Raw genomic sequence first — 17621 nt, 5'->3', positions numbered from 1 at the left:
AAAAAAAAAAAAGCTGTGTGTAAGTGGACTCATGTAATTCAAACACATGTTCTTCAAGGGCCAACTGTATTCTTTTGGCAGCTTTCAAGTATGCAATTCAGTGTTGTTAACTATGGCCACCATGCTGCACATTACATCCCCATGACTAACTTATTTTATAGCTGGATATATCTGCCTTTTGAGTCTAAATCAAAGAATTTTTAATGATATTTTACTATATAACATTTGTTTCCTTAAGAGCATAAGTGCCACTAAGCTTATGTACTTATTCAATTCAAACTATTCAAACTATTCTATCCACAGGATTCTGGTTCCATGCAGTTATGACTGTGGCAAGTAAAGAAGGAAATAAACACATCAAGCTCTCCTAGATATTTCAGAGCGTTCTGGTTCATTGTTAATCATGGTAGTTGCCTGGCAAAATAGAATTTATTCAAGTATCTCATGAATGGTAATCTGCAATGCCTGTTAATTTGCTTCAAGAGAAAATATGGTCTTAGAAATTAATTTTACTCTTCTATTCTGCAGTCTCTGGTCCATGTATGATTAAAGGGAGCAGTTCATACAATTTTCAACTTAACATATTTGAAACCAAACCAGAACCTAGACATAACATTTTCACATTGCTGTTGGAATTTCCATGCCTAGTATCTAAGTTCATTCTGTCCCTTTATTTATTTTGGCTCCGATCTTTGGCTTCTTCTTTCAAGTAGTTTGCTTTCGGTATTTACGAGAGTGGACTCCCACAGCCAAAGAAAGGTTGGATAATTGATCAGTTGAAAGTGATATTTCCATTTGTCATGGAGTTAGGGTCACTTTACCATAATTAGTGATATTGTGAAAGTGCAGTAGAATACCTAGGCAGTGTCAGTTACTTGGCTGTTTTCAGTATGCATATGGTGCACACATACAAGATGTCCCTGTGCATTATTTAATGATAATTACTGATAATACTCTATTTCTGAATTCCATAATAAGAAAGATTTCATTTTAGTGAATTACAATGCAAATGAATGGTCGCTGACCTAAAACTAGGTTTCTGTTAATGTGTTCATGATTCTCTGTTAATACTGAAGTGGAAAGCTGTATTGCTTTTGTGGTGAGCATCGTGAAATGAAATGGATATAATCAGGAGCCTTTCCCTCTCCACTGTTTTCTGCTTTATGTATGAAAGACCTTGATTAAGTTATAGACCATTGTAAAGTGTAAGTCACTCAGTTGTGTCTGACTCTCTGTAACCCCATGGACTGTAGCCCACCAGGCTATTCTATTGATGGAATTCTCCTGGCAAGAATACTGGAGTGAGTTGCCGTTCCTTTCTCCAGGCCATTGTAAAATTAAGCATAAATTTTGATGCTTTGTGTATTTTGGGTACTTTTTGTAGTTAAAGTTTTTCTTTAAATTTTTGGTTGTTTATGCTTATTATATGCCTTTTTACTGCAATATACAGTGGACTTACCCTGGGGCATTCAGATCAGGCACAGAACTCAGATTTTTCCTTTTGAATTAACAGTATCCTAGTAGGAGCTTAACGAATGTTTGTTGAATGAGATCAGTGAATGATTTGATAATGATTATTGATATAATGCTGTGTTAGCAAATAATAAAAACAAAGTCATACTTTCTCTCTTCAACTGTTTCCATCTCTAGATTTAACATTGCCTATGCCAGAACCTCATAGTCAGGTTTAAAAGATGGTCTTTGGAGTTAGGCTGACTGGGTTCAAATCTGAGCCATCAATTTCTAACTATGTGACCTTGGACCTTGGACAACTATGTGAGAAGCTTTGAACTTCTCTAAATCTCAGGTCCTTCCTCTGTGAATGGTTAGCCCATGTGGATTTTGTTACCATTAAGTGAGAGAATATATGTAAAGCCTTCAGTGACTTTAGACAATCAGTGCTTGATAAACATTAGCTACATTATCTGCCTCTTCTGCCTGTACTCCACCTTCAGACTACCCAGTAGTCTTATTTTGTTTGTCCCCTAGATTTTTTTTTTTCTTAATCAGATTCAATGCCATCTTAGAATTTTTGAAAGATTTTTTTTTCACCTGTTACAGATTTTCCCACAGTTTCCCAGAGTCATGAGTCATGTATCTTGCTTCAGTGATGCCTCACATTCTACTGAAATTCATCAGCTCCCTAACTAGACCTCCACACATCTGTGATTCTTTGGAATATTTTATCTTGTAGGGGATGCTGCTCTACAGCTATCCTCTCTTCCTCCCTCTCTTCCACAGTAAGCCTTCCACTGAATTTATTCAGAGCATGTTTGGTTCCTTTTTAGAGTTATTTTGCAGAAAGTAAATAAAGCCACGAAACCGTTATATGTGCACCTCATACCAGAGCTTCTTTTCCTCCTAAAGAGCTAATTCGAAAGCTTATCTTAAAGAATCTGCCCCTCTTTTGAAGACCCACTGTTTCCATTTCTAACCACATTCAAATAATTCATGTTTTATTTCTTTTTTCTCCCCCTCTTTTCCATTATGCCACATTCTTTAAGATGTGGACGAATGCCTGGAACCAAAGATCTGCACAAATGGTACTTGCTCCAACCTTGAAGGATCCTACATGTGTTCATGCCACAAGGGCTACAGCCCAACTCCAGACCACAAGCACTGTGAAGGTAAGTAGTGCGATCAGATTTCTCATTTTATTTGAACTACACTTAAAAACGTGTTAGCGCAACTAGCCTTAAGAAAGGAAACCATACGACTTGTCATTTATTTAACTGGGCTTCCTAGAGCACATGTTGGTTGGTCTCTGAAAATGAATCCTCATGGTGGTTAAATTCCTATTTATTTACATAGAGAAAAACAGTGAATTTTTTGAGAACATCTATAAACCACAGATCTATTTAGTTTTTTTCTAGTTGTAAAAACAGTTCTACAACTCTGTGAATATACTGAAAACTATTGAATTGTACAGTTTAAATAGATAAACTATGTGATATATAATTTTTTATTTTAATAACATTGCTATTAAAAATGCATTTGCTATAGAAAATGTAGCAAATGCAGAAAGGTAAAATAGATACTCTGTCAGCCTCATTTGTGGATATTCATATCTCAAGGATGTTTTGTATCATTAAGATTATGTACTGTGTCCAGTTTTCAGTCTTGCTTATTGTTATTTAATAGTATATCATGAGCATCTTTCATTAATAACTCGTTTCAGACATTAGTTTTAAAGGCAGTGTAATATTCCAGTGTATTGCTGTTTTTGCATTTTCATTCTGTTCTTCAGATTTTGTAAAGGTGGAATAATTGGGCAAAGTGCTCTGTGTTTAACTATTTCAATAGAACACTACTTTCTAACTTTAAAATGTGTGAACACTTATTATTACATACTTAATCATGTGTTTGTTAAGCATTTGTATTTCCTCTTTTGTATATTTGTTAATATGTTTTACCATTAGTCAAGTTTTTAAGTCAGTGTATATGAACATGTTATATATAACAGATATATATGTATATATTTAATATATACACTTTCCTCTAGAATATTAGTGTAATTTGCCCATGATTTCTCTAATTTTTAAAGTAATTTTAAAGAAGTTTTCATCTTCTCTGTGGTTAATTTGTTTCCTTTCTGCTGTCTTCCATCACTTTTATACTTAAAGGATGCTCTTTCAAAGGAAGGAAGAGGAAATAAGTAAACCTTTTTCTTTTCTTTGCTGTCTCAGTGAAAGTGAAGGGTCTAGGGTGGTAATTGGGAGAAGGCAATGGCACCCCACTCCAGTACTCTTGCCTGGAAAATCCCATGGACGGAGGAGCCTGGTAGGCTGCAATCCATGGGGTCGCTAAGAGTTGGACACAACTGAGCGACTTCCCTTTCACTTTTCACTTTCATGCATTGGAGAAGGAAATGGCACCCCACTCCAGTGTTCTCGCCTGGAGAATCCCAGGGACGGGGGAGCCTGGTGGGCTGCCATCTATGGGGTTGCACAGAGTCGGACACGACTGAAGTGACTTAGCAGTAGCAGCAGAGTGGTAATTAATTTGTCACTGTGGTAGGGAAACAGTAAACAGATACCCTACTATAGACCTGTAAGAACTGAAGCATCTTCCACGGGCAGATTCATAGACATTTGAATTTTTCTATGTGATCTTCCAGTGATCCACTGTACAACCTTGGAAAAACAATCTCAGGTTTCCCAAAATCATGTCATCTCTAAAATTCAGGAATTAAATGCTGTAGAGGGAAAATGCAGAGTTAATACATGTTGAATGAATAACTCATGACCACCTTCTTCCTCCTGGCATTGCCATCCCAAATGAGCCTGCTCCTCTCTAATCTGTCTGCCTCCCACTCCAGAATTCACACCATCAATTGCTATCACCCCCTAGGAACACTTGTATGTTCTAGTCTCTGGGACACTGTGCAGGGCGGCTGCTTCTATTCATCCTTTCTGTCAAGTGTATCAAGGAACCAATGCATTCCAGGCACTGCATATGTTACCAAGAGACTATAATCTCTCAAAGATGTATTATTCATTGAAAGAGATGCATAGCTGCAACAGCTAATTAGAGTTCACAAAGTACTAAGTGATGAAAGTTAAGTCACCAGTGATGTCATGTATTCCTGACATGTGAGGACCAGGACACTTTACCTTCTTGCTGTTCTTCCAAAAACCTCTTACTCCAGTCTTAATCATGAGAAAAACACGAGGCAAGTCCAAATTGGGGACATACTATGGATTCCTGGCCCATATCCTCAAGGCAATTAAGATTGTTAAAACAAGGAAGGACTAGGAGATAATACATCTGAACATGATGTGGTCCCCTGGATAGGATCCTGGAATAGAAAGAGGGCCTGAATGGAAAAACTGGTGAAATCCAAATAAGTTTGGAGTTTAGTTTTTGGATTTTTTTTTAAATGCAGTATATCATATTCTAGTTTGGATAGCCTGGAGCTGTGTGAGCATGGATAAGTAATCTCATTTCACCAAGCCTTACTTGCTCATCTGCAGGAAGGTAGCAGTAATGGCACCTAGGAGGGTTGATGTGAGGATTGTGTGAGATAATAGGATAACGAGATACTGGAGAAATATGGAGGTAATACGTGGAGGATGAGAGAAAGCAGAGGCAGAGCATGACATTCTGTGGTGGATGGTGTTATTCACCAAGTAATAGGCATGTGCAAAGTCCTGTTGCAGCCAGGTACTGTGTGACTAATTCTACTTGCATGCTCCTGAGAAGGCTTTACAGAGGTGTTGCTATTTGAACTTGGTTTTAAAATATTGAGTGCAGAGGGGAGAACCTTAGTAGGCAGAGGAAGCAGCACATATCAAAACTTGGAGGTGGGAAAGAACTGTTTTCTCCACTTGCCACTTAAGCGTGCCCTCTTCTCTCATTTTCTCAGTGTCTTTCCATTACAGCCTGGGATAAGAACAGGCAAGGTCCCCACCACCTGCTTGAGAAACCTGCATACTCACTGGTTGTGTTTCTTACTCCCCAAAGTCCTTCCTTTTCACAATAATACATTGTATGACATCCTTTCTCTTTATTTTCTAATCTTTCCCAAACGACATCAACTTACAGATGCCAGATTCTGCTCAGAACATAAATCTGTTTTCCAGCACTGCAGTAACTGCCAGTTTCATTCTGTTGATAGTCCTAACTATTATCAGTGTCTTCACCTCCCTAACTCTTTTCAGGTTGTAAATATTAATACATTATCTAATGTATTGGATTGGCTGACATATTCATTTGGATTTTCCTGAGATGTTACAGAAAAATCTGAACAAACTTTTTAGCCAAGCCAGTATTAATCCATTACTTGTTTGAATCTTTTTGTATTTGTATCTCTGCATCTCTTTGTACACTTTACTGGTATATGTCCTAAATGTATAAATAACTAGAGATAGCCTCTATTTTAACTCCTATCAGAATTTATCATAGTAATATGTGCAAAAAGTCCTTTAAAGAAAAGTACCTTTTATGAAATATAATATTCTCTATTCATCCCTTGGCACAAGGGAGAGAAGACATTTGTCCCACATGCCTATTTTATTGGGAAATGTTCTTTTGTATAGAAATTTTATATCTCAATCAATAAAGGAAAAGATGCTTTTTTTTTTCTTAAATGCATAGAATTATGCTGCCTTCGTTCCCCTTGGTCCTTTTAAAGACCCAGAGATCACCTTATTCAAGATAACAGAGTTGCCTGGAGTTATTCCAAATGTACGTATCATTACTTATAATGAATTACTTCTGACAGTCTTCCCAACATAAATGACTAACTTATGTAGGATGTCTGGTGTACCCTGACAGTACTTGGCATGGAGGGTATGTTCTTGCAGCAGACATCTTCACATGGGGATGCTTAGTTTGTCATCCTCTTTGAGAAAATCAGAAAGAGGCCAAAACACTAAAAATGTCAGACATTACATGAGATCCAACCAGCTACATGAGCTTTTGTTGGTCTTAAGTTCTTGAACTGATGTCTCAAGTATTTTATAAAATGTGCTGAAAGAAAATATGATGTGGGCTCCTCTTTGCTGACGACCACTTAAAAAGCTAGTAGACTGAGTGTTTTGGAAAGGTGTTGAATCATTCGCAAGACAAAATTCTTAATTTCTCTGTTGGTAGTCAATGGTTGACAGCTAGGAATTATATACAAAAGAAGGGATTGATTGCACAAGAAGTGAAACAAAAGTTTCTAGTAAACTAACTGCTAGAAGAAATTAAATCAGAAACAAATTCCTGAACTCTGAAAACATTAATAGTCAATGTGAGCTTTTTCAGGTTATGTGAGATAACCTGACTCACCTTGCTTGTATCAGGGTAAAATTCAAAAGGTTAATAATGCCTAACTGGCGGTTAAATGCAACTTTGCTTAGGAAGCAGGTAATTGTCAGTAATATTTAAGGGAAAGGACTGTGCAGTTGGTTGAGTTCTCCTGGCAAAAACTTGTAGATTCATTTTATTAAATAATAGGATATTTTTGGAAGGAAGCAATGCTGCTGCTGCTAAGTCACTTCAGTCGTGTCCGACTCTGTGCAACCCCATAGACGGCAGCCCACCAGGCTCCCCCATTCCTGGGATTCTCCAGGCAAGAACACTGGAGTGGGTTGCCAGTTCCTTCTCCAATGCATGAAAGTGAAAAGTGAAAGTGAAGTCGCTCAGTTGTGTCCGACTCCTAGCGACCCCATGGACTGCAGCTCACCAGGCTCCTCCATCCATGGGATTTTCCAGGCAAGAGTACTGGAGTGGGGTGCCATTGCCTTCTCCAAGGAAGCAATAGTCAGACATTAATCTTTGGGACCTAGTTTCCTTTTTAGATTAGGACTTCTTTCTCCCACTCTGAGTATAGGGCTGGTGTGTTTTCATCCGTTCTCTCCAGTAATTCTCACAACAAACCTATAGTGCAGGTGGTGAAGTTCAATACTACCACATTTTAATCATCATGAACTCTCACACACTGAGTAGCTACTCAGCAGGACATTCTGAGGCTGTATCTGCATAGACAAGACAAGACAGAGTCACCCAGTTAAACTGGATCAACCTCATGTCCAAACAAAAACATTCAGAAAATAAGTGCTGCTTCAGCCTCGTGTTCAAGTTACTGATGAGTCCAGTCTTTTCTTCATTTATGTGAATTCATTTCCACGATTAGAACACTTACAAAGAATTACGTTCTTTCTCAGTCAATAGCTTTTTGTTTACGCAAGGTATTTTGAAAACTCCTCACTCATCACTTTCTCTTTGACTTTCCAACATCTGTCATCAAAACAGGATCATTTCTCTTGGCTCTCCTTGTTACTTTGAAAATGAGCTCAGTGTCCTTTAACACAACTGTTTGATCTTACACTTTTTCAACTTCTTCTAATATAGTACAAGTGTCTATTTCCCTCCACAACTGCCTCCATTCTGGTTTTATTTCTAAAGTTCTTGGTAGAGCTTTAATTCTGCCTTCTTTCTTGAAACTCCATAGGTCAGCAAGCTGCTTCATAGCCATTGTTTTGTGCTTGAGATTCTTTCTTTATCAACTGTAAAATATTTCCTATTATGTTTGTGTTATACCCAGAGTATGAGAGAGAGACATGGCAAAGAGCTTGATGTTGTATTGAACGCACTTTTATTTCATCATAATTTATCATCTATTTGTAATTATTTGTTTTCTATAGTCCAGCACACTGAAGTTGATATGAAGAACATCGGTGGGCTGATTCAAATTAAAATATATCATGCATCACATAGCAGAAGTACTATTATTTTTGCAGTAATAACCCTAGGATGCATTATAGGGGGCAGAACTTCTTTTTTAATGTTTATTGAAAATTTTCTGTTGTTTGGGTCATGCCATAAAAGTCCACCCTGGAAATGGGAGGCTTAGAAGGCAGTAGCTTGGATTAGGGTCTCAAACTTGAGCTAATAGGTGTTTAGATGTAAGACTTAATGTAAAGCAATTGTCACTGTGTTGACAGATATTGATGAATGTCAGCAAGGGACTATGTGCATGAATGGGCAGTGCAAAAACACCGATGGCTCCTTCAGGTGTACCTGTGGGCAGGGCTACCAGCTGTCAGCAGCAAAAGACCAATGTGAAGGTAGGTGTGTGGCAACATGAACTGCTATGATTTCAGTTTAAGGCACCTGCCTTAAAAAAATGTGCACTCAGTAAAGCAAATGTGTCAGTGTGTTCCTGAGAAACTACCCAGATGATTGTGTTATTGTGCCAGAAAGCAAGGCACTTACACTTAAGTCAGGGAAATCAATGAAACAGGATTTAAAAAGGCTGAATTTGAAAAATATGGTATTAGTGATCAGTGGCTGGCATTACTATTGGAAAGAAAAATGGTTGCTCCCTGTGTAATTCCTTATATGCAGAAAATCAATTCTATTAAAATTACATGAAAGTTTCACACAATAGGATTAACATTTACTTAAAGGAATTATGTCTGCCTGGTATTACGTTGTGGAATATTAATGATTTAGTTTTTGTGTGCATTAAGCTTTTAAATTCCTTCCTTAAAAAAAAAAATCACTAAAGAAGACTGTTCAGGCAGACTGAAATAGTGTCTGCCTTGTGCTCAGAGATACAGTCTGTGCAGTGTGCTCTGTTCCTACAGGTGACAGTGAGGGTTCTGGGCCTTGCTGGGGTTGACCTTAGACTTTAAAAAGTTAGTTTTTTTCATTGAACTTCATACAGAATTACAAGTTGACCCCTTCAACAGCACATGTTTGAACTTCATGAGTCCATGTATTTGCAGATTTTTTGGTAAATACTTAGAGTATTACACCATCAGTGGTTGGTTGAATCCTCAGATATAGAAACGTGGATACAGAAGACAAGCTGTCAGGTTAAATGTGGACATTTGACTGTGCAGTGGTCAGTATCTGTAACTTCTGCATCATTCAAGGGTTAACTGTACTGTACTTCTCAGTAAGGAGGATATGTTTCCTGAATTTAAAGATGCTGTGGTATTGCCTGTGACAAGCACAGATATCCAGAATTCTTGACAAGAAATGTCATTTAAGAACAGAATACACACTGTACATAATCAGTTATTTTATTATAAGGAAGCAATTTCTATCCATGTCTGTATGTAAACTTAAGATATTTAATGAGTAGAAAGGTCTCCTGAGGTAGTGTTATAAAAGAGACAAGGTATAATGATACTATAAAGGGATCTACCAATAGTATCATAACCTTCTTCTATTATCCCTTTCTAGAATATAGAAAGTCATTACAGTACCTAACCTAGCGGTGAAGACTGATCGGACACATACAAACACACTCATGTACACAGATTAATTAGGTGATTTGTTCTTAATTCTAGTCCCTCTCAAAGTTCTTTATTTTATGAATAGTGGACTGTGCAAATGAATGTATGGTAAGAGTAGAGGTCCACACATAATATAATAAGGCTATCGTGTTCACAGGCCTTTCTTTTGAAGAGCCTGTGATGTCACTCCAAGAGAGAAGTCAGACACGGGAGAATCACTCACCAGGTTAGCAATAGGGTCACACCAAAATTTGAGAAAAAAGAAATAAAAACACACGTACTCCACTGTTCATTGCAGCACTGTTTACAATAGCTAGGACATGGAAGCAACCTAGGTATCCATTGATAGGTGAATGGATAAATAAACTATGGTACATATATACAATGGAATATTACTTAGCCATAAAAGGAACACATTTTAGTCAGTTCTAATGAGGTGGATGGACCTAGAATCTATTATGCAGAGTGAAGTAAGTCATAGAGAGAAAAATATCGTGTATTAACGCATATATGAAATCTAGAAAGACGGTACTGTTGAACCTATCTGTGGGGCAGCAGTGGAGGTGCAGACGGAAAGCACAGACTTATGGACATGGGAGGATGGGGGAAGGAGAGAGTGGGATGAATGGAGAGGGTAGCATGGAAACATACACTACCCTATGTAAAATAGATAGCCAACGGGAATTTGTTGTATGACTCAGGGAACTCAAACTGGAGCTCTATAACAACCTAGAGGGGTGGGAAGAGGTGGGAGGGGTGTTCAAGAGGGGCGGGGCATATGTATACCATGCCTGATTCATGTTGATGTATGACAGAAACCAATGCAATATTGTAAAGCAATTATCTTTCAATTAAAAATAAATAATCACGTTGCCAGTAGGCCCATATGTGTAAATATAATCAACAAAGTTTATCAATAACCTACATGAATTAAGTGCCCGCTGATTGGTAAAATACTAGGTTATCTGAAGAGCAGTAAAGAGCGTGGTAGACATGGGCTCTGCCTCAAGAAACTTAAAATCTAATGGTCAAAGCAGGTGATGAAATATATGGAATACATTACTTTGCCTTTTGTATGTGGATATGATGCAGGCACATGTGTGAGTCTGAGCTCAGGGTTGTGGTTACAGAACAAATAATCTCTACAGAAGATGTGAGCATCGAGGAAGAAAGATTCAAAGCAAACGTAGGTATCAGATAGGCTGAGAGCAGGGAAGGACCATTGTGTGCTGCTATTTTCCAATAAAACTTTATTAACAATAATAGGTAGTGGTAGGCTATAGCTTACTGATCCCTGCTTTAGGCTATCATAGGCCATAGTGCTTTTAAACTCAGAGTGTTATACTTGAATCTTTAGAAGGAGTTCTAAGAAGCTTTATTGTGATTCCCAGATTACAGCCAAGCATTTGCCCCTCATCAGTGCCCAGTGGATACATGTGTACAGATTCTTAGCTCATTGCTCATCTGGTTTTCCCTACTGAAATATTAATGAGTGACCTTTTTACTAGAGCTCAGTCTGAGTCACATGATAAAGATTCTAAATGAATTAGAAATCAGATGGTTTACAGATCTCCTTTACGTGAATGATTAAAAACTCACTTTTAGGGATTTCCATGTGGTCCAGTGGTTAGGAATCTGCCTTCTAATACAGGGAATGTAGGTTTGATCCCTGGTTGGGGAACTAAGATCCCACATGCTGCAGGGTAACTGGACCCATACACCGTAGCTAGAGAGAAGCCTGCATTGCGGCCACGAAGATCCCATCTGACACAGGCAAATAACTATTTTTTAAAAACCTCCCTTTTAAAGCACCACTTCTAAGTTTCCTTTTACTCTCTTGCTCACAGATATTGATGAGTGCCAGCACCATCATCTCTGCAGTAACGGGCAGTGCAGGAACACGGAGGGCTCCTTCCGCTGCGTCTGTGACCATGGTTACAGAGCATCCGCCCTTGGAGACCACTGTGAAGGTGAGAGTTGCTCTTGGTTACAGAATCATAAAATGCCAGAATCAGGATCAGGGAAGTCTGAACATCATCCTGGCTTCTGTCCTCAACCCCATACTTTTGACTTCACGGTTGAGGACTTTTGATCCCTGTGAGATATTTTGCCCAAGGTCACACAAATAATGCAAAGAAATGCGAGGATCCAGGTTTTGTCTGCCCTGCTCGGAGCAGTTTTTAAGAAAAGTTATGCCAGCGAAGTGTGTAAAGAAGCAGTGTAACTTTTCTCAGCTACGGATACTTTATCCTGAGTATCTCATTCTGTATAGCATCCATTGGGGTGCAGGACGAGTGGTCCCAACGGTCCAAGTAAGCAAAGATGAGTTAATTTTCCAGATAACTGTAAAATTTTAAAAGTCAGACTTTAATTTAGAGCTTTTCACATAAAATATTTCTAAAAGATATCCCACTGTGAGTCTTCACCCACTTTCACTACCTGCCTTGGCTCAGAGCCCCTCTGAGGTGGTCAGGGTTGCTGTAGCCACTTGTCACCAGCCTGGTGCTTGTGAATTCTCTGGGTTCACTGTCCACCCAAGTAATGGCATTTTTTTCCAGTTTATCTACTGATTTGCTACTGTTAGATCCTATCAGTTGTGAAACAAGGAATGTGAACACAACAGAGTTTGCCTCACACAGTAAGGTAGAATATGCATGAGGTTCTGAACCCCACGTTTTATAGATGAGAATAAGCTCGTTTAGTGACTGGTTTTGTGACACATACTTCAGTGGCTCCAAATACTTTTCAGTTCCAAGGGTTGGGAAAGACCAACTGTGTTGTATAGCATCCTTCTGCTCTGACCAGAGAACTTGATACATACAGTCACAACTTGTCTGGAGGGCAAGTAGGGGCAGTTGCCGAGGTGTTAAAATGTATGTTATTGTTGAATCAGTGAATCATCTTCTAGGATTTTATCCTAAGGTGGTAATGTTCTTTGAAGAGTTAATACCACCAGTGAAAAGCTGTAATCAATGTACCTATTGAAAAAGTAGGCAGATGATCAAGTGATAAGTCGAAAGAGTAATAATTGATTTTCTGAAAACTGTGAATGGGGAACACGACAATATCTGGGTAAATGTTGATGATTCGACATAATGGCATTCCAGGATGGAAGAGGCAGTCGTATTCTCAGGAACCAGTCACGGAAGGGTCTATTTTGGAAGTGGGTAGGTGGCAGGGCACATGCCAAGGCACTGAAAACCAACACGGACCCCAGTATGTATTCTGTCTGCCCTGTGTCCTGGCCTAGCCAAGAGGATAACCAGCTCACTGACTAAATCTTGGGCAATAGGTCCTTGTTATGGGATATATCCCTCTTATTTTGGCTGTTTTAATGTGTAACCATTTCACCAGGAGGCTAATATTTTTTATTCTAAAACCATTATGTGAAGAGCCAAATAAAAACTTTTACTCAGCTTGCTTGTCATTATTAGTATATATGTTCCATAAGAAAGCTTCTTTTCAGAAAAAGAAAAATTTGAGAGGTACAAAAGAGAAAAGTAGAAATTGATTAAACAAAAAGCTACGTAATAAAATGGACCAATTTCGTGTAAATCTCAGAAGAAAGAAAAAATTAGAAATCCAAAAGGATTTGAGCAGTATAGAGCAAATTAAAACATGAAAAGACAGTAGTACATTTGTATCTAAAATATATTGGATCAAATCATTGAAATGGGTACTTTTTAAAAGAAAATTTAAATCATAAAAATCAACCCAAGAAGCAAAACATCCGAAATAACCCATATCCCTACAATAAATTGGAAAATATATCTAAAGATTATCTTCAAAAGATAGAAAGAAACCTTCTTTTTAAGCATATCATCAGACTCTTCAAATCAGGGCTAATTTCTCTACTGTTCTGGATTATAAATAGGACTGGAGTCCATTCAATACTTCAGAGCTCCCTTTGAAACGATAATAGGACTTCAGCCCGCTAATGCCCAACAAGCACTGTTTCCAACCCTTCCTAATCGTACTCAGCTGTAATTAACTGAGCTGTGACTGTTCACATGCCTCTCGCAGCTGTGAGAGGAAGAGCCATCTTTCTTGTTGGCGTTTATATTTACATGTGTAATATTTTTCTAATAACTCTGGCAGGGACTGTGTTTTCTTACACTGTCATCCTGCAGTCCTGCTGGACTGCTCATGGGAGTCAGAATCCCGAGTATTGCGCTAATCTCCGTGTGCTCTCTACTCCAGCACACTCAGTAGCCACTCAGTCTGTGATGCTGTGTGGCCAGTTGTCCTGGTTATTAGAGGTGTTTGGCATCTCAGTCCTCAGAGGCTCTGCCTCTGATTTGTCTTCCTCCAGGCACAGTCTCTGCCCCTGTGCCTACCTTGGAGCAGTAACTTGTGGTTGCTGTATGCTAGTCCCTTGCAAAGCCTGAGAAAAAGATTCATACTCTGTCTTCCTTGTAGCTCTTCTTTCTGTTGGTCATTTCTTTGCAGACCAAGTCGAAACAGGGAAATGCTGGTATTTCTTACCTTCTGACATTTCTTTCCAAGTCAAAGTCATCCCCCATTTATTCTTTTATGCATTTATTCAACAAATTTTTGGGACTTCCCTGGTAGTCGAGTGGCTAAGACTCCACGCACCCAGTGCTAGGGGCCTGGGTTTGATCCCTGATCAAGAAACTAGATCTTGCTTGCCACAGCTAAAGATCCCACATACTGCAACTAAGACCTGGCAACAGAGAAATAAATAAACTAGGTCAGTAAATTTTTAAAAACAACAGCAACAACAAAAACAAACAAAAACCCAAATATTTGAGTGACAAGGATGTGCCAGGCACTCTTCTAGGTGCAGGATATACAGCAGTAAACTAAACAAGAAAAAAAGTCTTGCCCTTGGGTAGCTTACATTTCATTTGTGAGGGAGAAAACAATAAACATGATAAATAAGTGAACTATATAGTTTGTTAAATAGCAATAAATGTTAAGTGGAAAATTAAAGTAGGGTACATGAGGAGTGCTGAGGGAAGGAGGGAGAGTTTTAAATAAGTAGGCAAGCAGCAGCTAGTCTGAGATGATGACATTTGATTATGGGGGGAGTGTTCCATGAAAAGCCTTTGTGGAGGGAATTAGGAACTTGGTCATTTTAAGTTTGCGATGCCTATGATGACTGTCCAAATGAAGATATCTGAAAGGCAATTGGACTTACGTGTTTGGAATTCAGCAGTAAGTTCTGAGCTGGGATTCATCAGCATGTAGACAGTGTTTAAAGCCATGAAGTTGGATGGAATCACCATGGGAGTGTATGTAGCTAAGAGAGAAGTGGTCCAAAGACTGTCATGGTCCCTCATTTAGAAGTGAAGAGGTGATAGGAACAGGCAAAGGGGATTGAGAAAAAGTGGCAAGTGAAGGAGGAAAACCAGAATCCAAGAGATGAAAGTATTTCAGAGAGGGAGTAATGAACCTGTGTTAAACATTGCTGCTAGGCAAGATGAGGACCAAAAGTTGATGGGATTTAGCAAAGTGGAGGTCATTGGTGACTGGCAGCAGTCTCAGTGGAGAGGTGACCATGACTGACTGGTGCTTTCTTTAAAGCCTGATGGCCAACTCCTACAAGAAATCTTTTCTTTCCTAGAAGAAGTCGCTCTTTCATATTACCTTCAGCAGTGGTGCTGGACAATCCCACATTGGGCTCTCTTAATATTCCAGCTACTCTTTTTTTTTTTTTTTTTACTTTCTAGAGGTCTTGCAAAAATATGTAAACTAAACCAGATTCTAATGTAATGAACTGTTTTAAAATCTGTCCAGTTGTTTTTGAACTTTTAAAAATGCTTTCTTTTCTTCACATATATTATTTCTCCTAGACTTTGGAAAGTGAAAGAAAATTATTTTAGGGAGAGGTGAGCAAAGCTGATAGATTTCCATTATGCTAGGGCATACTAGGTAATGGAGTGTTGTTCCTTAGATTCATATCCTTGGTATTCTACTTGCTGTATTTTGATTTGAAATTTTTCACATAATGCTAATGGTCAGAGGTGCTGTTTCTTATTTTGTCTCAGTTTCCCAAAGAGCAAAGAAAGAAAGGTAAATCTAAATGTGGATCTCTTACTCAGCACCCATTAGGATGCTGCTGCTGCTGCTGCTAAGTCGCTTCAGTCGTGTCTGACTCTGTGTGACCCCATAGATGGCAGCCCACCAGGCTCCCCCGTCCCTGGGATTCTCCAGGCAAGAACACTGGAGTGGGTTGCCATTTCCTTCTCCATTTCATGAAAGAGAAAAGTGAAACTGAATTCGCTCAGTCGTGTCCGACTCTTAGCGACCCCATGGACTACAGCCTTCCAGGCTTCTCCATCCATGGAATTTTCCAGGCAAGAGTACTGGAGTAGGGTGCCATTGCCTTCTCTGCCATTAGGATGGCTGTGAAGCTGTTAGAATAAATATAGAACAGTTGGAACTCTCCTACCTTGCTGGTGGGATTGTAAAACGATGCAACTTCAGAAGTTAAATCTACTGTGTGGCCCAGCCATTCTACCCCTCAGAATCTACTCGAGGAAAAGCATATGTTAACACAAAGATTTGCATATGAATAAAAATGTCAGTCACAATAGCAAAACTGTAAGCAATCCGAGTACTCAGCATAGGAGAAGGGTAAACAAATCAGGAGACATTCATACAACAGAACACTACTCAGCAATGATGAGGGGAGAGCTACTGATACATGTGACCAGGATGACTCAAAAACACTACGCTGACCAGAAGCAGCCACACAGAAAAGGGGTACAAGTAAACCTTTGGGGGCATTGGAAATGCCTGTACATTTTTTGGTAATGGTTGGTCCAGATTTTTCCTTTAATATATGTTTTATGGCAAAGATCCACCAACAGTAGACTAGAATATTCCCATTTGTCTCAACTACTTCAAAATCATGAAATTAGCAGAAAGTTTGGTCTTAAGAATTATTTTCACAGAATTTATATCTAAGAGCCTTTTCCCAGTTAAATTTTGTTTTAGGAATCTTGATACACCAAAGGTCAGTTAACCAGTGAATAAACCAGTTGTTGATGCATTCAGGCTTTGTAAGAGACACTTAGTCCTCCGTGCTATTATCTTTCTTAATTGTATTTGTGCATATTTCCTTTACTGACTCTTTGATGGCAGTTCAAACACCCAAGGCACAAGGTTAACAGGAATGGAGATTAGACAAAAAGACAAAGGAAAATGTCTCCAGACTTGATGTTTGTCACTACAGAATAACGTTCTTAGAAAGGTGTTTCATTCATTCCTTTAAAAAATGTTGCATTTGCAATGGTGTAAGAACCCAACAGTGGATCCTAAGAGATATAAATTGATACAGAAATACCTGTGCCTTGGTTGTGATGGTGGTTACAAGCATGTGTTTACATTTGTCAGAGCTCATTGAATTGGACTCTTAGAAGCATTTGTAATATGTAAATTACACTTAAATGAAGTTGGAAAAACACTAAAAAAGTAGTAAACTATTTTAGTTGTGACAGTCACATCAGCTGTGGTTTACATTTTAGGATCAGTATTCAGAAACACTTTGAAAATGGGTGAACTTCATAATAATTTCTTTTGATAGAGTGAAATTATAAGGTGCTTCTCTTTTATCTGCCTCATGAATGGTACAGAGGGCAGTTAATTACTTGTTCGGATTCTATGAGAAATACTTAATTCCATGTGCCCACATTGTCAACCAGACAGCAAGGAGAATAGACTGCAACAGTCTTCACATTCAGTTCTGGGCATTTTCATGTATTTTAGTTGTTGTTCAGTCGCTAAGTCTTGTCTGACTCTTTGCGACCCTATGGACTGTAGCACACCAGGTTTCCCTGTCCTTCATCATCTCCTGGAATTTGCTCAAACTCATGTCCATGGAGTCGGTGATGCCATCCAACCATCTCATCCTCTGTCGTC

At 38.7% G+C, this 17621-nt stretch overlaps 1 protein-coding gene across 27 annotated transcripts in view; it reads left to right on the top strand.

Moving 5' to 3' along the window:
* LTBP1 (latent transforming growth factor beta binding protein 1) overlaps nucleotides 1-17621 on the top strand; it is a 460290-nt gene that overhangs the window by 341663 nt on the left and 101006 nt on the right. For all 27 annotated transcript variants that reach the window (XM_086327488.1, XM_086327485.1, XM_086327484.1 and 24 more), the window contains 3 exons: nucleotides 2505-2627; nucleotides 8433-8555; nucleotides 11582-11704. In XM_086327488.1, coding sequence (XP_086183614.1) covers nucleotides 2505-2627; nucleotides 8433-8555; nucleotides 11582-11704 — 369 coding nt within the window. The remainder of the gene's footprint in view (nucleotides 1-2504; nucleotides 2628-8432; nucleotides 8556-11581; nucleotides 11705-17621) is intronic.

Source organism: Bos grunniens, chromosome 11 (assembly GCF_055505025.1).
Source record: "Bos grunniens cultivar Pamir isolate PY7600 chromosome 11, Bosgru_T2T1.0, whole genome shotgun sequence".
Taxonomy (NCBI): Eukaryota; Metazoa; Chordata; class Mammalia; order Artiodactyla; family Bovidae; genus Bos; species Bos grunniens.
Note: the sequence above shows the minus strand (reverse complement) of the source record. Positions and strands in the feature narration are given on the sequence as shown.